The sequence below is a fragment of the Bos mutus genome, chromosome 5 (genome assembly GCF_027580195.1).
Source record: "Bos mutus isolate GX-2022 chromosome 5, NWIPB_WYAK_1.1, whole genome shotgun sequence".
Lineage (NCBI taxonomy): Eukaryota > Metazoa > Chordata > Mammalia > Artiodactyla > Bovidae > Bos > Bos mutus.
The window spans coordinates 3197772-3219121 of NC_091621.1; the positions used below are offsets into that span (position 1 = coordinate 3197772).

Consider the following 21350-nt stretch of genomic DNA (forward strand, 5'->3'; position numbering starts at 1 on the left):
AACCTAGACCCAATTAAAGCCATATGGCCTCTGGTGGACACTTTGTTAAAAGCTAATCTATAGCTCAGATATTACAAAATTCCACAGGGAAAAGAAAGTGTCAACAGCCCTAATCCTTTACCTGTACATTAAGCCACTAAAGGTGACATGGCCTCTGGAAAATATTATTGGCTGAACTTTCTTCACTGTGATGGGGAAAAAAAAGAATACACATGTGTAGCCCAAAAAGACAAAAATTCACATGTATGTAGGACTCTAACATTCTTGCATCACACAGCATTCCAAGCCATTTCCTTATATGCAAAACCGATTTTTAAAAAAGCAGGACGACGCTGGCAATGTTCCTGTTTTCTGCAGACACCAGCAGAGTTTTACTCCTGCTTTGTGACTCAGACTGATCTGTCACTGTAGCATGCTTCTATGGTTGTTTGTATGCTGAGATATTTGTGTTTGACCTTTTTCTTGTTGTAGGCAAAATAAAACTTGAATTTTGTGTACTTTAAGTCTCAAAAGCAAAATATTCTACAAATGACGAGGCTTTCTTTGCAGAACAAGTACCTGAGCAGCACTCAAAGCACTGTACTTTGTTGTTGGAAGACGTCGTCTACTTACAGGTTAGGCTCCAAGGATTCAAAACCCAAGGAAAAAGAACCCAAGCTCCACTCCAGAAGAAGCCAGAAACAGGAGTCCCTAACAACCCAATGGTGGCCAAAAAGCACTGTTTTGGAGCCCAGAAGTTTCGGCACAGAGCCTGAGGAGCAGCTGCAGAGAGGGGGGTAGGGGCTGAGCTGGCAGGGGTCCATTCACCTCACATCCAGTTCAACCAAACTGCCTCTGCTTGTGTTCATTCCATAAATCAGGCTTTTGCAAATAATTTCACGTGAAGAAAGGGTGCCACTACACAATAAAAATAATCCCCTGCAGCAATCTGATGACAATGAATAGCTTCTCTGATCATTTTCAAATGTCCAAGTAATATTGTAATATTACATATCTTTCTGTAATAAAAGTCAAGACTGCCATGTAATTTATTTAATATTTTATTCTGGTGTGGAACATTATCAATGTGTAACCTGCATTCTAGACGGTAACTGAGAGAGGGGATGTCAGGAACCATATTCCCAAGGCCAACCGTCGAGCAAGTAACCTGTGAGCCATACCACTCCTGGAGCTTTAACAACTAGCTTGGTGCAAAAGTAATTACAGTTTTGCATTGTTAAACATTGCTGTTTGATATTGGAATATTCTTAAATAAATGTGGTAATGCTGTACATCATTTTAATGTGCATTTCTCACTTTATATTTTTTTGCTAATGACTTATTTTATATTTTAGAATAGGGAAATGATGTTAGATGAAAAGCTAATTTGAGTGATTTTCTTATTCAAGATGGGTTGAAAATGGGTCATCAGGCAGCAAGAACAACTTGCAACATGGACAACACATTTGGCCTAGGAACTGCTAACAGTGCAGTGGTGGTTCAAGAAGTTTTGCAAAGGACACAAGAGCCTTGAGGATGAGGAGCACAGTGGCCAGCCATGGGAAGTTGACAACAACCAATTGAGATGAACATCTAAGCTAATCCTCTTACAACTACAGGAGGAGTTGCTGAAGAACTCAACATCAACCATTCTATGGTCATTCAGCATTTGAAGCAAATTGGAAAGGTGAAAAAGCTCCATAAGTGGGTGCCTCATGAGCTGACCAAAAATCAAAAACATCGTCATTTATTGTAGCAACAACAAACCATTTCTTGATCAGATTGTGACGTGATGAACAGTGGGTTTTATACAACTGGCGACAACTAGCTTAGTGGTTGGGCTGAGAAGAAGCTCCAAAGCACTTCTCAAAGCCAAACTTGCACCAAAAAAATGATCATGGTCACTGTTAGGTGGTCTGCTGCCCATCTGATCCACCACCAAATTTCTGAATCCTGACGAAACCATTACATCTGAGATGTATGCTCAGCAAGCCGATGAGATGCCCTGAGAACTGCAACGCCTGCAGCTGGTACTGGTCAAGCATGGGCCCAATTCTCTATGATGACACCTGACCACATGTAGCACAACCAACACTTCAAAAGTTGAAGGAATTGGGTTAGGAAAGTTTTGCCTCATCTGCCACATTCACCTGACCTCTTGTCAACCACCACTTCTTCAAGGATCTGAACAACTTTCTGCAGGAGAAACGCTTCCACAATCAGCAGGAGGCAGAAAATGGTTTCCAAGAGTTCATTGAATCCCAAAGCATGGATTTTTATGCTACAGGACTTCTCATTTGCAAAAATTTGTTGATTGTAATGGTCCTATTTTGATTAATAAAGATGTGTTTGAGCCTAGTTATGATTTAAAATTCATGGTCCGAAACCGCAATTATGTTTGCACCAACCTTAATATGTCTATAAAAGGTTTCTGTGAGTCCATGTCCCACCATCGCAATCAGAAAACAATAGAGGTAGCACCCCAGCAAAATGACATCTGTAGTTTTAAAGAAATAAAACCAAAACAAGCTCCAGAGTGAGGTAACAAATCAATCACATGAATGGTAGCCGGCTGTCAGTTGGCCAACCCCTGCTGGGTCTTAGGGGAAATCTGTCGCTAGGGCCACCTCGCCCTGGCAAAATGGGGTTAGGACCTGGAAGTGGGCCCACTGGGTCAAAACGTGGTCTGAGTGGAGGGAACTGGCTGGGTGTCTCCCCAGGCCCAGGGATGAGTGAATTGATTGGGTCCCCAACATAGGGAAGGGTTAGTCTTTGATCATATTCACCACCGATAATTCCTGGAGGGAGGAGAGAACTGGGAGGAAAAGGTCTGGGGTGCAAGGGGCTGGGGTAGAATGGAATGGGGTGGGGTGATGACGGCAGGAACATCACATGCCGCCCTCTCTGGGCTTCTTTCCTTTGTTTGTACCTCTTCTTGTACAGCTGCAGACAGATAAGAACAAGACATAATGAGTGAGGTGGACACTTCCCCAAAGTTCCAGTTGGCTTTCATTGTACACATGTATATATACTTTTCTTTTCCCACAGTACGGAGGCAGACAAAGAAGCTAGTGCACTGAAGGGAACTTTTACCAGTTCTACCTGCATGAGTAAGGTAGCAGCTGTGAACACAATGCCAAAGGAACTCTAGTCCTTAACCACACTGCAACTCCGCAATTGTGCCAATCTGGAGTAACAACACATCCAGACAAGGGATAAATGAGTGACATGGACTCTCAGGACTGCAATCTAGCACTCTCAAGCTGATAGGAATTTCACATCAGCCTTTGCTGAAAATGGAAAATCTTAATATTTGTTGAAAATATCATGCCATAGAATATAAAAAGTTACGGTATCGGCAGGGAAGGGTGGGGGCGGTCAGTACTTAAGTTCCCTTTCTCACCTAAATTATGTCCCTAATAGACCTCAATTTAAATAACAAAATAGATGACATTTTCGGAGGGTGGAACATATTCCTATCTGCAAATAAAACAATATAACTTATTTTTTTCATAACTTACTATTCTAACTAGCCCAACAGCTGAAGACTGCGGCTGCTGCTAAGTCACTTCAGTCACGTCCGATCTGTGTGACCCCATAGACGGCAGCCCACCAGGCTCCCCTGTCCCTGGGATTCTCCAGGCAAGAACACTGGAGTGGGTTGCCATTTCCTTCTCCAGTGCATGAAAGTGAAAAGTGAAAGTGAAGTCGCTCAGTCGTGTCCGATCCTCAGCAACCCCATGGACTGCAGCCTACCAGGCTCCTCCATCTATGGGATTTTCCAGGCAAGAGTACTGGAGTGGAGTGCAAAGACTACTCCAGCACAAAAACAACTCAGTTTTGTTTTGTTTTGTTTGACTACGAACAGGGAGCCTATATTAAGTAAAGGTGAAAATAATCATTGTGCTAAGATTTTCTCCTGTGTAATTACTAAGGAAAACAGTGGAAACAGTGGCTGACTTTATTTTTCTGGGCTCCAAAATTACTGCAGATAGTGACTGCAGCCATGAAATTAAAAGACACTTACTCCTTGGAAGGAAAGTTATGACCAACCTAGACAGCATATTAAAAAGCAGAGACATTACTTTGTCAAAAAAGGTCCGTCTAGTCAAGGCTATGGTTTTTCCAGTGGTCATGTATGGATGTGAGAGTTGGACTGTCAAGAAAGCTGAGTGCCGAAGAATTGATGCTTTTGAACTGTGATGTTGGAGAAGACTCTTGAGAGTCCCTTGGACTGCAAGGAGATCCAACCAGTCCATTCTAAAGGATCAGTCCTGGGTGTTCTTTGGATGGACTGATGTTGAAGCTGAAACTCCAATACTCTGGCCACCTGATGCCAAGATCTGACTCATTTGCAAAGACCCTGATGCTAGGAAAGATTGAGAGCAGGAGGAGAAGGGGACGACAGAGGATGAGATGGTTGGATGGCATCACCAACTCAATGGACATGGGTTTGGCTGGACTCCGGGAGTTGGTGATGGACAGGGAGGCCTGGCGTGCTGTGATTCATGGGGTCGCAAAGAGTAGGACACAACTGAGTGACTGAACTAAACTGAACTGAAGGACAAAATCTAAGGTAAAAGTTGAAAACATTTTCATTTACTAAAAATTAGCAATAGACTCGAAACAGATTGTATTATATTATAATAAAAGTTGAAAATATGCCCTTAACATATTAATTCACTCATTATTTCCATGCTACAGACATCAGCCTTGGTATTTACAAATACCTACTTCTTTCCAATCTGTGTCTCGACCTCTGATACTACCATCTACAAAGAAAAAAGAAAACATAAGGATTTTAAAACGTTTCATTCATCCAGCATTAAACCTGTCTTACCTCAATTTTCTATACTAAAAGAATCCACTTGGTCTAAAGGACTGTTTATTCTTGCAGAGAACACAAACATGAATGGGGAGAGCTTTGTGGCACAGGCAGAGATAATAAGGCTTAGAATCTCTTTATAATAAGGCTATCCTATGACTATTTCCTACTCTTTTAAAAAAGCCCACAACTTAAAACTTCTGGCCAGCTGAGTAATTAAGCCCTCAGTAACAAAGAACACTTTTCTTGTTAGCATGCCATCATGGAAATCACCTCGAAAATCCCGCAGATACAAACACCTCCACAGAAGTTGATCATTTGAAGTAATACAGAGGTCACGACAAACTGCAGACAGAGACAGGACAGAACGAACGTCCAAAAGTCGGAAGATCCGCAGTTTCAGCTCCAACGGGAGGACTACCAACCCGAATACATCCGGTAGGTTCAGTGCTAGAAGGAAAAAGAGAATAGATCTCACTGAGTAAAGAACATCCAGTTTTCCTCACATCAACCAAAGTGGCCAACTTTGTAGAGAGATTATAAATTAGATGGTATTCTCCAGTTATCCAGGCATAAGTCATCTTTTATCCCCTGGTTGACTATATTACTACTACTAACTCTAAGCCCCTTATTCTGTTTATGTTTTACTATAGAGACAAATTACTTTGTAATACAGATCAAATGAATAACTATAATTTTTAAATACTAGTCAGTGGCCTCCTTTGTTTCAAGATATATTCAGTACAACAAAAAATTCTCTACTCAACTACAGAAAATGGATAATTCATTGGCTTTTACAATTGGTTCCCAATGCTACCACTTACTGTGTGCCTTTGGACAAGTTATTTAAGCTCCAACTCAATTTCTCATCTGTAAAATGGGTTAATACTATACCTCCCTCACTGAGTTGAGAATTAAATGTGTAAATACATATAGAGTGCTCAGAACAATATCCGGCAAGCAATAAGCACTTGAGTGTTAGATTACTATTATTTGATATCTAGCAGGCTATAAAAGAAACGAGGGAGACAAATTCAGAAGCAAAACCAAGAAAGGAAAAGAATAATATATTCCAAAGTCAAGTGACAATTATTTTTTGATTATTAGCTACTTTGCATATAGGGATACTATTCTCCACTAGCAAAGATAACCAAAATCCAATACAAGGTTTTAAAATTCACATTATTCTTTTCCCTCACCATCAACCGAAGAAGAAAACTATGGTTGTAACAGCCTTGGCACCATGCCACTTGAGACCTAAAATACTATTTTTCTACATACAGACAGCAGATAAAAGTCACAGATCTATCTCTAAAAACCTGAAATTATTTATCAGCCAAAGACTGTGGTAGATTATGACTCCACCATATTATTTTCTACCCTGTGTTTCCCCATCCCACTCTCACTAGGTTTGTCCACTGAAAGGAGAGTGCAAGCAGCACACTATTTCTGAATTAAAGCTTTAAGCACCAACACACGGTCACTGGTCCTCTCTCCCCTGTGCTACAGAAGAGCGAGTCCTAGATAAGGACCTCTCACCACTTTTTCAGCTAAACCTAACCCACACACAACATGTACCTGAGTGAGAAATAAATGTTCAATTTAAGTCACTAAGATTTTATAATATTTTTTACTACTGAGAAAACACAAAAAGAAAGCTTATTAATACAAGGATTTTGAGTGAATTATAAACCTAGCTGAATTACAGTTTCATCACCTATAAAATGAGAATAAAATCCACTTCAAAGTTGTTAGCAGTAAGTAAGAATGCATGTCAAATATCCAAAGTACCTAGGCACAGAGTCCCAATAAATAGCTTTTTAAAAAGTAGACCTAATTTACAGGCTATAGATTATTTATATATGTATTTATCGAACACCAATTATGGGCCAGGCCCTGTGCTAGGCCATGAGAATACAAAAGTGAGTAAGACATATTTCCCTGCTTTCAGGGTAATTCATAACCTTAGGTGAAAAGAAATCATGTGAAAAATTATGATACAGTGGAAAAAGGGCTATAATAAAGATACATATAAAATGCAGTGAAGATACAAAGAGGACGTGAATAGCAATTAAGGAATTAGCATTTAAGCTTAAAAGAGCAGAATTTCACTAGGAGCACAAAAGAGGGAAGAGTCATATGTCATCCTTGAACACATGCGAACCTCCGATTCTTCCCAGCCCTTCAGCCTGTGATAATTTATCATTTCTCACCTTGCCGGGTAAAAGCCAGAAGAGGATACACCAGCTGGTCTTTGAAGAGGCGAGAGAGTTTCTGAAGATCTTTGTATATCATGGCTACATTTTCCCCTAGAATATTTTTTAAATGAAAAGTCAAAACACAATAGCAAATGGAAAAACTTGAAATGGTGTCCTCTACTTCTGCCAAACCAAATCAAAGTGGTAAGTTAGTTTTCACAAATAATTCCTACATAAAGAGAAATGAACTAAAGTCTCCAGTAGACGAGGAAGTAGACACTGTGTAACTCTGAAGGCTGAATTCTCTTCAAACAAAATCTTTCTTTAATGGACCTACTAAAAAGTGATTAGGAATTTATAAATAAAAGGATAAATAATAGTACAGAGTATATACTAGGTACTATAAGCCACAGTAAAAATTATTTAAATGACTTGTCAAATGAGCAGCATACTCCTACCCAACATACAAAGTACCTACTGAAAATACTAAATTAATATAATCCGTAAACTGGTGGCTTCCCTGATGGCTCAGGCGATAAAGAATCCTCCTGCAATGCAGGAGACACAGGAGACGTGGGTTCAATACCTGGGTCAGGAAGATCCCCTGGAGGAGGAAAATGGCAACCCACTCCAGTATTCTTGCCTGAAAAATGCCATGGACAAAGGAGCCCGGTGGGCTACAGTCCAAAGGGTCACAAAGAGTCGGACGCAACTGAAGTGACTTAACATGCATTCACATAAACTTGTAATCTAACGGTATTACTTTTCTTCCTCCTTTTTCACTTCCTTATTCCTTACTTAACATAAATCAAATCATCTGAGCGACATTAAACACTGTTCTTAAAAAATAGGCTCAGGAGCCAAATCTACTCCAATCCTAAATTCTACTATTTATTAACTCTGTGTCCTTGAAGTAATTTAACCTCCTCTAGACCTGTTTCCTGAACTAGAAAATGGGCGTAGAAGTGTCTACTGCTGTAATGTAGAGCATTTCTACTCCCCACAGTAAGGACCTCCAGAGTACAGAGATGAATACACAGTGTTGTAGCCAAGGAATCTCAAGTTTTTCTGGTCTTAATGGTAAGACCATCCGTACAGATTCATCAGTCTAGTTCATGCATTCTCAAAAGAAACAATACCGCCTCCAACCAAGCAAAAATCCTAGCTATTACATTGGTTTGTGACCTCAAAAGGGCCATAGTATACAAACATATAGTATATCTATGAAATTAAAATTTCATCAGGGAGAATGATTTGGGAGTTGGGGTGGGGGATTGTGTACAAAGCCTCCTTAGGGGATTGATAATGAAAAAATGGTTGAGCAACACTGGCCTGGTATGACATTAATTGTTCACAGACCATTAAAAATACATATTCTGAGGTCTCCCTTTCTTCATCAACTTCAGTTCATATAAGTTAAGTCTCTCAGAGTCTGATCTCCCCTGGGAACTGACAAAAATAAGTCTCAAGGCCTTCAAAGCAAAGATCTAGATCTAGGTAGCCTACCCTAAAAGACACTGCTGTAAATGCCATTTCCCTGCTATATCACACCAGTCCCCATCCCCCACCCCCGATTTTAAAACCCACCTGAATTTACTATGAGGACAAAATGAAAAATACATCCATAAAGGCACATGTCCAGCAAAAAACAAATACTCCAAAAGATGTTAATTCCCTTACCACCTCATCTCTTTTTCAACTGCCTACCTGTCAGTTACACTTGGGGTTTAACTGAAAAAAGAAAAACTATCTTCTTTGCATCTATTAGTATTATAGAATACAAGCAAAATCACACCTAGAATAAAAACTTTTGAAGTTCCACTCTGTATAAAACAGTAACCAAATTTATTTAAGTTTAAGCAAACATTTTGAGTACAGTTTTTCTTTTAATGATCTTCCATAATGAAGTTGTATTGTATGGTTTCCACAAAACACAGTTCCTCTCCATACTGGTTAAATGCAATGCTAGAAAACTCCAAAGATTTAGTTCAGAAATTATGAAGCATCAATCCTGTGTAATGCATTATATAATAGCATCATTCCATAATGATGCTAAATATAATTTGGTGGTACACTTTTATATTTATATGGCATAATGGCAGTGTAACTATAATTTAGCATCCAAGACCCTAAGAGAAACAGGAAAGAAACTGAAACTCTGTAACACTGTCTTGTATTTGCTTTAGGCTCATCCAGAAATTTTAAGTCTTTGAACATTATCTTTCTGTTGTTCTGTTTTTTTTGTTTTTTGCGTGAACCTCTTAAACTTTTATCCCAAAAGCTAAATCACTGTTACAATACCTGATTCCTCTTTGCAAATAAAAGATTCTGGCAGCAGCTGCAGTCTTTTCACACTTCTAACCTCACTGTTGATTTTTAGGGTAGCTGAAATAGCAAAAGAAAGATGATGAAAAAGTTTTGTCATTTCATCAACTGCTTCACTTTTCGTATGGACTTGCATTCATTCCCTTGCCCCCAATATACAGACACATTATACAAACAAACTGCTCTCCGCTTAATTCCTTCCCTCACAGCAAAGTCCAAAGTGCAAACCTGCAATCACATCAAGTAAAACACCATTTTTAAAAACTACAGTAGACACCTTTATATGAAACCCAGTTAAGTACTACCAATAGCAGCTTATTAATAATTGAAAGATATGCAACAAGGTTAAAAGACAGTTAAACACAATACAATCATTATTTGTAACGAGGTCACTAAAAACTCCATTTATTTTTTATTTAACCCTTGGCAATGAGTCTTCCCTTGTTTATTAAAAGAATCCTGCTAGCTTTCACAGTAATCATCTCTCTCTAGACCCAGAGGACCAATATTCTCGACATCACCAGAAGGTTCATTTTTTAATCCTGTACACAAAGGCGCACTTCATCTCATTCTATGAAAGAACCACTGATGTGCTCGTGCACATGTGCACTGAGCAGGATGTCTTGGGTAAAGGAAAGATTTAAGGACACACTGCTCCTTTTCAAAGAACTAGGCCTGGAATGCTTCTGGAATGGCTGTCTGCCACTAAGTCCACAAACAGCTGATTTATCAAGAATTAGTAAAGGAACAAAACATCAGAAACTAACACATTTAGCAGCTATTCTCTATATTAAGTATCTTAAGACTAGTACATAAAGGTTAATAAATTGCTGAAGTGTTGTTGAGCTGTTTTTATAAGAAACTGAAGCAAAAATTACAACCTCACATTCACTATTTGATAGCTGTGACCTTGCAAGTTAGGCTGTGACGTAATAGCATGATTAGCCCTGTATTCTGTAACCTTTTGGCCCCCGTGTGATTAGTGGTCTGGGGATCAAACAAATTTGAGAAAGATTCCTAGCTGTATTGTGACAGCCAATCACTGAAGTGGCTGTGAAGCATTTGGAGAGAAACATGAAAAGATCCATAAACTAACAAGCCTGACTCTGCCAGCTAGTTACCTATCACGACAGCCCATCACTGAAGTGGCTGTGAAGTGTTGGGAGAGAAACATGTAAAGACTCATAAACTAACAAGCGTGACTCCTCCAGCTAGTTACCATTTATGACGATGAGGTTTCCCAAAGGCACACAGGTGAGCGCAGCAGAGCCACCCTCACAGAGAGGGTGCGTGTACTGCAGCTTATACACGCCTCCCAACCTCCAGTTCTGCGGCATGGACACAGCTTTGGCTTCAGTCCCCTGGGCAATGACATGAAATAGAGGGAAACAGACAATGAAGGACAGTGCACTACTCTCAAAAAGATGAAAAGCACAAGAGGCCCCTAACCTGTCTGCAGATAAGCATTCCATTCAGTCCCTTTAATAAAGTTTATCAAATCATTAATAAAACTGTGATAGAAAAAAAATGTTACATTATCCACCATCAAAAGTTTGGTCCAAATAGATAAAATATCAGAGTTAGAGACTGAGTTCTCACTTCAAAATTTCAATTCTCTGCCTAGCAGAGCCATATCATTATTCAAGAGCCCACTCAAATGCCACTTCTTTTGTGAAGCCTTTTTCAAAACAAATCCACCCTCTGACCCTCTAACATTCTGCTCATATTTCCATTGCAATGCTTCTATTATTTATCATAATACATTATAATTTGCTTTTTACTTGTTTCTTTCATCCCACTTACAGACTCCTTGAGGATAAAGATTGTCCCAGTATCTATATATTCTAAATCCTGACTCAGTGCATGGCATGGTCCCTGTGTTCGCCAATCACTGAATCACTCTACATCTGTTACTCATAACATGGCCCACAGATCAGCAGCATTGTTACTATGTGGAGAAAGCTCACTACTATCTCAGGCTCCACCCTAGACTTATTCAATCAGAATCAGCATTTAATAAGATCCCTTAGGTATTCTTATGCACATTAAAGTTTGAAAAACTTCTAAAGGTTCTCCTTTGTGAATCTCTGGCATGGCATCCTCTACACATATACGTTTCTCCTACACTTTAGCCAATCCAACGTACCAGTCTGTTACTCGTCTTTCTCCTGCATTTGGCCAGTGAGCAAGCTGAGAGCAGAGACAAAGCACTGCACCTGATGCTGGCAGGTATGTGCTGACTGGCTAAGGACTGAATGAATGTGAGCAACAACAACGTAAGAACAAGTCCCTCTTCCTACCTGAATCGTATCAAGGTTCGTGGCGATGCACAGAACCACCAACATAAAAACATAACGTGGTGAGCCATCTATCTAGCCATACACAATCCACATGCACTGACCACGTATTATCATATATGATCTTTTGGGTTCTTTTAAACCATAGATGTCATCAATTCTGTAATACTAACTAAAAGTTGACAAGGAAATAAAGGAGGGAAAAAGGAAAGCGGGAAGGGAACATTGACTGCCTACTGGTATGCTCAGCATTGTCTTTGACAGTTTACATTAATACCCAGACACATTTAAGAAAGAAATCTAGAACACGACCCCTTTTCTAACAGGAAACTTTTGTTCTCAGCCGTAATCTCACCTGAGGTATGTAACCCGACTCCAACATGAGAAGATGTATGGATACTATCAGGGCATCGCAGGGGTTCAAACAGTCAGCTGACTGATACAGGATCTCCAATGAATGTGGCACTTGCCCTTCCACTGATTCACTGCAGAGCATTGGCTCTGCGAGATAGTAACCTGTGCCCTCCTCCACATCCACAACATCTGGAACTGCTTCAGCTTCAAAATGCTGACCAGGCCCCGACTGAAAAGGGTAACAAAAACAATGAATTCATTAAACAGCTAAAGCACATTACTAAGCTCAGAAATGGTACACATTTTCTGTGAGGGCTCCTAAACCATGAATAAGCCTGCAATCTGCTCCTCCCTTCTGAGTATCTTGTGTGCATGCTCAGTCAGTCGTGTCTGACTCTTTGTGACCTCAGGAACTGTAGCCCACCAGGTTCCTCTGTCCATAGGACTTCTTTTTGATCTCCATTAATTTTGGAAGGAAAGTTATGACCAACCTAGATAGCATATTAAAAAGCAGAGACATTACTTTGCCAACAAAGGTCCATCTAGTCAAGGCTATGGTTTTTTTCCAGTAGTCATGTATGGATGTGAGAGCTGGACTATAAAGAAAGCTGAGCGCCGAAGAATTGATGCTTTTGAACTGTGGTGTTGGAGAAGATTCTTGAGAGTCCCTTGGACTGCAAGGAGTTCCAACCAGTCCATCCTAAAGGAGATCAGTCCTGGGTGTTCATTGGAAGGACTGATGTTGAAGCTGAAACTCCAGTACTTTGGCCACCTGATGCGAAGAGATGACTCATTTGAAAAGACCCTGATGCTGGAAAAGATTGAGGGCAGGAGGAGAAGGGGACAACAGAGGATGAGATGGTTGGATGGCATCACTGACTCAATGGGCATGAGTTTGGGTAAACTCCGGGAATTGGTGATGGACAGGGAGGCCTGGTGTGCTGCAGTTCATGGGGTCATAAAAAGTCAGACACAACTGAGCGACTGAACTGAACTGAATTTTGGTTGATATGCCAAAAACCTGAAAATCATCCTAGACTTTCCCCTCAACCTTATAAGCCCCACCTCAACATAAGTAGTCATCCAAGTTCCACTGAATCTATCTCCTAAATCTCTCCAAAATCTGCCCCTTTCTACCCCAGTGGTACTTCAGACTCATTTATCTCCTAACCTCCAGCAACAGCCTCCCCAGGTATCCCTGGACTCCACTTTCTTGTCTCCCAAGACACTCCACCCACTGCTGCCAGAGTTTTCTGACAACTGAGAATCCAGTTATGTCCGATATCCCAGCTTAAACTTGCCAGTACTTCCCCTAGGCAGACAGCACTACTGGGCCTATATTGTGCCTTGGAACATGATCCTAAATATTCTTAAGAAAAAAGAGGTCTACAATCAAATGAGTATGGAAAATGCTACATGTCACAGCCACCTAACCTCACCCTCCATATCCACAAAATACATTCCAGCATTATAAAGCTCTGAGAAGTCCAGGAATTACAGAAAGCATGCCCAACATTTAACCAAGAAACACTATCCTCCTTCCTCAACACTCAGCATCCCCATAACACTTACTTTTAATCTCATGAGACAAGTTTTCCATAGAGGACATGCTGAGAAATGCAGGTGTACAAAATAAAGTCCAAACTCCTAAACCCCTTAGCGTACAAGGCCCTTCATCACCTGACCCCTGACTCTGTATCAAGTTCACGTTCTGCAGTCCCTCCCTCTCCATTCCCCCACCTCTTCAAGTATTACAATAGACTATCTTTCTACCTTGCAAAGGCCTTGATTATTGCACTTCACCACCCTGTACTGCAATTTTCTGATTTCATGTCTATATCCTACCATGACAAAAAGCTTAGAAAGGAATAGACATGTCACCCACTGTTGTACAACAGGAATAGTACCTGGCACACAGTAGGTACAATAAATGCTTGCTGAACAAATGATGAAAGATAATATCTTACAATTTCATGTTTTTCAGTGTTTTCTAATTTACCCCAAATAAAAATAGGGAAGACAGATGAGGCAAGACACCTTTTTATACTTGCTATAATTTTGATTCAGATTAAATAAAATATAACCAAGGTTACCAGCTAATAAAAATTTGAAATGATCTAAGATCTCCAGACTCATAGTTTGGAACTTTTTGACATAATACACTGCTTCAGTAAGACTGAGTTACCTACATTAATTTTACTCATAAAGACTACTTCTTAGGTATGTGCTCAACTCTTAATGCAAAGCACATGTTTCTTCTTTTTAAGTTTATTTCCATTAGAAAAAGAGCAGAAGAAAGTATAGTTACATTTTATGAGTGAAATAGTGGAAGAATATAAGGGACCAAGAGGCTGTTCTTTCAAAATCCTTGAGGATCTGAGCCCTGATGGCTTGTAGAGAAGACCCACATTCACCTGTTAAAAACCCAGGGGACAAGGGGTTTAGACAATCCACACTACCCACAATAAGGCTCCTTCCTTTGAGAAAGGAGAAAATACTCATTAAAACCACTTACCTGACGAAATTATGAATTACAGGCATACCTAGAAATGTTGCAGGCTGGGTTCCAGACTATTGCAAGAAAGCAAATATTGCAATAAAGTAGGTCACACATTTTTTTGGTTCCCCAGTGCATATAAGAGCTATGTTACACTATATGGCGCTTATTAAGTGTGCAGTAGCATTATGTCTGGAGAAGGCAGTGGCACCCCACTCCAGTACTCTCGCCTGGAAAATCCCATGAACAGAGGAGCCTGGTAGGCTGCAGTCCATGAGGTCGCTAAGAGTCGGACATGATTTCACTTTCACTTTCACTTTTCACATTCATGCACTGGAGAAGAAAATAGCAACTCGCTCCAGTGTTCTTGCCTGGAGAATCCCAGGGACGGTGGAGCCTGATGGGCTGCCGTCTATGGGGTCACACAGAGTCGGACACGACTGAAGCAACTTAGCAGCAGCAGCATTATGTCTAAACAATGCAGACACCCTTAATTAAAAAACACTTTATTGCTAAAAAATGCTAACCATCATATGAGTCTTCACTGAGTTATAACCTTTTTGCAATAATAACATCAAAGATCACAGATCACAAGTCATAAAAAAATATAAATGTCAAAATATTTTTAAAATGACAAAAATATAATTTAAAAGGTATAAAAATATAATGACAAAAATGTTTAAACTATTATGAGAATTACTAAATGTGACAGAGATAGAAGCGAGCAAATGCTGTTGGAAAAATGACACCAACAGACTTGCTTGACACAGTTTCCACAGACCTTCGGTTTGTAAAAAACACAGTGTCTGCAAAGCACAGTAAAACTGAGGTATGTCTGTATATACGCTCTTTGCTTCTTATGCCTAACTTTTGGCCATTTATTACTTACTGACAGATGTGTGGGAGAGAATATACGTGAGAAGAATGTTTTTAAAGGTTACCCTAGGCTAATAATGACATGGGAGGAAGATATCAAAACCCTCTGGTGAGCTTATCAAACTTTACACCCACTCCATGAGAACCACAGGCACTCTCTGAGCCATCCTGATATACATACTTATCATATTCCTCATGCATGTGGAAACGAGAAAAAATGTTTAGCACCACCTCTCTAAACAGATCATTTGTCACATGTCATTGACAAGTGAGTGGACAAGTGACTGTAATGCAATTTAGAGCTAGTATTAGCATCTGATACCATACTCTCCCTGTTTCTCTTTAAAGATTCAATCAGTACTAGATGAATTCCCAAATACAATGAAATAAGGAATGTGTAAATCAACTATACTTAATAAATAAGATTAATTAAAATTAAAAAAAATTTCTATAAGAATATAATCTTTAGTCTACTGATGGTAATCATCCTGACTGGTACAGAATCCAGTTGAGCTATTCAGTAAGATTTATCAACTACTCTGTTTCCTGTTTTGATATTAATACCCACCACACTGTCGTCATTCCAGACTTCAGATTGGGCTGCCTGTCCCTGGAGCGAGTCATGCAGTTGTGCATCCTGTATGTTGGACTGACTGGAGCTGGCGGCCAAAGAGGGTTGGTCATTATTCTGGACTGAGGAATGCTCTGAAACTGTGGATGAAGGTAAGTTAGGTGCTGCAATGGCATCTTCAAGAATCAAACATAGCAAGTCCCCAGAAACAATCCCATATGAAGCCAAGGTCTCTTCATCTCCAGTGAGGGCATCCTTGTTGTTCAATGTAATTGCAAACCGGGCATCGGAACTGCCAAGAAAGACGAATAAGGACAGTAAGAGCTACCTATTTCGTCAGCCCCGGTAAAATACATTTGAAACATATGCAGAGTACACAGTATGGCCCAGCAACACCAATGAAAACAAAACAAAACAGAGATAAAAAGAAAGCCAAAGTCTAGGAAACTGTCAAAATTATTTGTTCTTCTCACTAAATGTCTACGTTACAGATTCCAGCCTGAGGGACAGGATCAGTAATTCTCTATCATTAATCCATGTTTTCATCAATTCTAAGATACATACTTTTTAATACTTTGTCATCTTTGGAAAAGGGATGCGTCTTAAAATTGATGACATATCACAACTTAATGGACAGCATTTTTTCATATAGTGTGACTTAAGAATGCGCATCTGAGGGCTGATGGCAACTGAGAGTCAATGAAATATATTCTTTTCAAAATACATATTGTATCACATCATTCCTGTGCTGAGAACCCTCCAATGGCTTCTATTTGACCTTGGAATTGGCCTTAAAATGGCCTCCAAAGCCCAACATCTGACCTACCCCTCATCCTCTCACTCACTGTTCTCCATCTACATGAGCTTTCCACTCCTTCCTCTAAAACAGATCAACCTCAGTGCAGCCTCTGGGCCTGTGCATCTGCTCTTCCAGTTCTTCAAATCTTTCTCATCACCCAGGTCTCAACCCAAACGTCATCTCTTGAGAGATGCCTTCTACCCAACCTCCATCACTCTATTCCATTCTTGTGCTTTACTTTTATTGGAACATCACTAATGGAAACTATCATTTATTTGCTTATCATCTCTTCCACACCCATACCACTAGAATTTAAGTTTCATGAGATTGAGGACCTTGTCTGTCTAGTTCAAAATTTCATCTCCAGCACTTGGCAAATAAAAAGTATTTATGGAACAGAAGTAACCAACAAACATTAGATGAAAAGATCAAGATGAGGCTAAAATCAGGGCTAACTATCCAATATCCTTCCACAATAGTTAGCTTATGAAGGTTCCAAAATACTAGACCCATGTCCTAATGAATATTCATAATCACAAAAAGTTAGATGAGTGCACATAGATGACTGAGTATAAATTCATCCCTCTTAACTCAGTAACAGGTTCACCCTTCTCACTGAGGTCTTACTTAAAGTCTTTTATGTGGAAAAAGTGAACTCGCTCCATCGTGTCCAACTCTCTGCGACCGCATGGACTGTAGCCTACCAGGGTCCTCCATCCATGGGATTTTCCAGGTAAGAATACTAGAGTGGGTTGCCATTTCCTTCTCCAGGGATCTTCCCGACCCAGGGATCAAACCCAGGTCTCCCGCATTGCAGGCAGACACTTTACAGTCTGAGCCACCAGGGAAGTCCCTTCTATGTGGAAGACTGCACAAATCCAAAGACCCAGTGCTAAGCAAGTTAAGAGTTCAAATTAAGCTGAAGTAATGAACTCCCATCCTTTCTGCATCACAGATTATCTGATCATAAGCAAGCTAAGAGTTCAAATTAGGCTGAAGTAATGAACTCCCATCCTTTCTTCATCACAGATTATCTATCTTCAGAGAATAATCATTTCATTACACACTGGTGAGGAATAATTAACACCACTGTAGAACATTTTATAAGACATTTATACTTAGCAATACTAACTTCATTAACTTTTTGAGAGGTTAACAAAGGATGAAGTCCTTTGAAAACTGTGCTCTGTTTATTCATTTTTACAATGCTTCATTTTCAAAAGTGCTCCCAGTAATTCATTTATGTTTTTCTTTCACGTGTAAATACATATTTTCTTACCAATTAAAGTGTCTTTGGTACAGAAATTATTGAAGCTTTCAAAACAACTCCTGCTTATGAGAAAATAAGTAGCTATGCCTCTGCTTTCAAATGTTTTGATAAATGTTGAAAATCAGCCAAATGCCCAGAAAAACAATATCCCATTTTTAGCAGGAAAAAAAGAAAAACACCTCAAATGAATTGTGTTTATGGATGATTTGTCACAGCATAAGGTTGGTTTTTTAAAATGATTATCTAGCACAATATTCGTTCAAATATTGATTTGTAAAAAAGGTAAAGAATTGTCTACTTAATAAAACGTTGGCCTCCCCTCCCCTTTAGTAAAAGACCTACTTCTAAAGTAACATATGGTTTTCCAGGAGAATGGTTAAAAAACAATCCTGTTTTCTGACACTGTGGGTGAGGGGAAAAAATTAACTTCATCAGGAAATGCCATCCTAGAAACTCCAGGCCTTTGAGAATTATTTTATGGCAATCTCAGATCCACTTGCTCAGCAAGGACACTTTAAAAGTAATAAAGTCTCATGGACACATTTTTAAACTGCCCATTTATTATAAAATGAACGTACTGTCAGAAGAATGAATTCACTTTCGCAAGCTGAAGCTTACATTCTTTCCGGTTAATCAGCCTCAACTGTAAAAACAAACTTGAAAGAGAAACTAACTTGGGCTCTTGAGTAAACAAAGCTAGTCATATTGGGTTTCACATCCTTTCCAGACTGTCCCATCTAATTAAAAAGTAATATGTATACATATATACAAGCTATTTTTAAAAGGGAAGTTAATTTTGATAATTTGTGGTGGGGTAATGATACCAGCAGGAGAAGGCAATGGCACCCCACTCCAGTACTCTTGCCTGGAAAATCCCATGAACGGAGGAGGCTGCAGTCCATGGGGTTGCTAAAAGTCTAGACACGACTGAGCGACTTCACTTTCACTTTTCACTTTCATGCATTGGAGAAGGAAATGGCAACCCACTCCAGTGTTCTTGCCTGGAGAATCCCAGGGACAGTGGAGCCTGGTAGGCTGCTGTTTATGGGGTCACACAAAGTCGGACATGACTGAAGCAACTTAGCAGCAGCAGCAGCAATGATACCAGCATGCAAAACACTTAGGCTTAACATCAAGAAAAAACAATCAGATCAGATCAGATCATTCGCTCAGTCGTGTCTGACTCTGCGACCCCATGAATCACAGCAGGCCAGGCCTCCCTGTCCATCACCAACTCCCGGAGTTCACTCAGACTCACGTCCATCGAGTCAGTGATGCCATCCAGCCATCTCATCCTCTGTCGTCCCCTTCTCCTCTTGCCCCCAATCCCTCCCAGCATCACAGTCTTGTCCAATGAGTCAACTCTTCGCATGAGGTGGCCAAAGTACTGGTTTAGCATCATTCCTTCCAAAGAAATCCCAGGGCTGATCTCCTTCAGAATGGACTGGTTGGATCTCCTTGCAGTCCAAGGGACTCTCCTTGTCTAACTCAATGAAACTAAGCCATGCCCGTGGGGCAACCCAAGACGGGCGGGTCATGGTGGAGAGATCTGACAGAATGTGGTCCACTGGAGAAGGGAATGGCAAACCACCTCAGTATTCTTGCCTTGAGAACCCCATGAACAGTATGAAAAGGCAAAATGATAGGATACTGAACGAGAAACTCCCCAGGTCAGTAGGTGCCCAATATGCTACTGGAGATCAGTGGAGAAATAACTCCAGAAAGAAAAAACAATAGAGGTGTCAATTACTATAACACTTAAAAGGAAGTTTGTCGGTATCTCATTTTCTGTATTTATGTTTTTAATTTGGAGGGAAAAAGGCTTACTTTGAATGTAACGTCCTAAACTGAGAAATGAAAGGGTGAGAAGTTCATAATAAAACCTCATTTTACTGAATTTCCTAAAAATAAAATGTAAGTTTATAAAAGTCTTCTGAAAGGAGTCAGTTAACAGGTTTTCTTTTGAAGAATTCACCTAAAAAGCCCCAGTGAACACCTCTTGTATTTTTTCTCAGCACAAATTCCAAATTCGCTAGCTCAGTATTTGAAGAGGACCACCCTCACTTTTGTCCCTCTACTCCCAGGTTATGGTCTCCAGGATACCCAGGACAGCCTCATCTGCAACCCCATAAATTCAGAATTTGATCCATTATTTCTCAACGTCACTGTCCCCAAACTGCAAGCTCTCCAGGGTCATCATAAGGCCAACGTTTACCATAGATTGCATTAAAAAAAAAAAAAGCAACATCTTGCCCAGGAAAATATTATTATTTGAAACAGACCGAAATGCTGCACTTTGCAAAACTTTCCAGCGGGGAAGTCAAAGTGCCCACAGCGGCGCCTGGCAGGTAAACACTTAACGGAGTTTTTAAGCGGACTGCAGGCTGGCAGTCTGAAAGCGGTACAGGTTACAGGTGGCCTCTTATCTCCATACGAGATACGAAGCAGGTTTTTAACTCCTAACACTTTACAAACTTTTTCACTGAAATATTCCGACAGCTGGAGATGGTGAACTTAAATCCCTGGAAGCCTGAAGAGGTTTAACCTAAGCCTAACCCGTAATTTCCCAGCTCACATCTCAAAAGACTCGAGAATTTTGCATCTTAGCCTCTCCCTGGGTTAGTTTACTGCAAACACGGAAGCGAAGGCTCACCCTGGATGAGCTCGGAGCCCTCGGGACGCCGGGCCATGACCTCTGGGAGCCGGGACCCCGCGAGCGGCAACCCTCGTTCCCGCTTCCCGCCTGGCCCGCGCGCATCACAGTCCCGGGGCGCGGGCCCCGCCCGCTAGCCGCCCCGCCTCACGTGACCGCCCGGCGCGGGCCCGCGCCACTGGGCGCTCCTCCCCGCCCCACCGCGCCCCCCCACCCCGCCTCTCCGCGGCGCCTACCTGTACCCCCAGGTGGGCAGGGCCTGGCTCAGGTACGCGCGCAGCTGCCCCAGAGTCGGCTCCACTTCTGGCATATCCAGCGGCCAGGTCCGCTTCTGAAGCCGGACCCGCAGCTTCATGGCGGCCGCGAGAGGACTCAGCGGCCCGGACCCCCGAGGCGGTGACGGTAACTGCGGAGCGGCCGGGGACCTCCCGCCTACAGCGGCCACTACCGTAGCTATGGAGATACTGAGGTGTAACCGACCGAGGACCCCGCCGAGCTGGTCTCTGGAACAGGAGCGCTCCGCCCCTTCTCTTGAGGGCGCCCCCTGGAGCCCACCGGCGAGCAGACCGCTGGAGGCCAACACGGGTCCAGGCCGCTTGGGAACTCACCATCGATGACTCGGCGCGCAACGGCGCCACCTGAGAGCGCGCTATGAGTTCTGCGCAGGCGTGGAGGCTGCCGCGGAGCGCCGGGGTCGCGGCGCTCG

At 41.2% G+C, this 21350-nt stretch overlaps 1 protein-coding gene across 2 annotated transcripts; it reads right to left on the bottom strand.

Moving 5' to 3' along the window:
* Positions 1-1024: 1024 nt before the first annotated feature.
* Positions 1025-21229, bottom strand: FBXO7 (F-box protein 7). 2 transcript variants are annotated; one of them, XM_005893697.3, is made up of 9 exons: positions 20881-21229; positions 15920-16214; positions 11980-12207; positions 10547-10688; positions 9304-9387; positions 7018-7113; positions 5078-5254; positions 4714-4751; positions 1025-2922 (listed from the first exon to the last, which is right to left on the bottom strand). In XM_005893697.3, exons 1-9 carry the CDS (start codon positions 20997-20999, stop codon positions 2533-2535), a joined length of 1569 nt encoding a protein of 522 aa, XP_005893759.1. In that variant the 5' UTR covers positions 21000-21229; the 3' UTR covers positions 1025-2532. The 2 variants fall into 2 exon arrangements, with proteins under 2 accessions (XP_005893759.1, XP_070226305.1); XM_070370204.1 differs by lacking the exon at positions 20881-21229 and adding an exon at positions 20645-20783 and having other exon boundaries at positions 15920-16062.
* Positions 21230-21350: the final 121 nt, after the last annotated feature.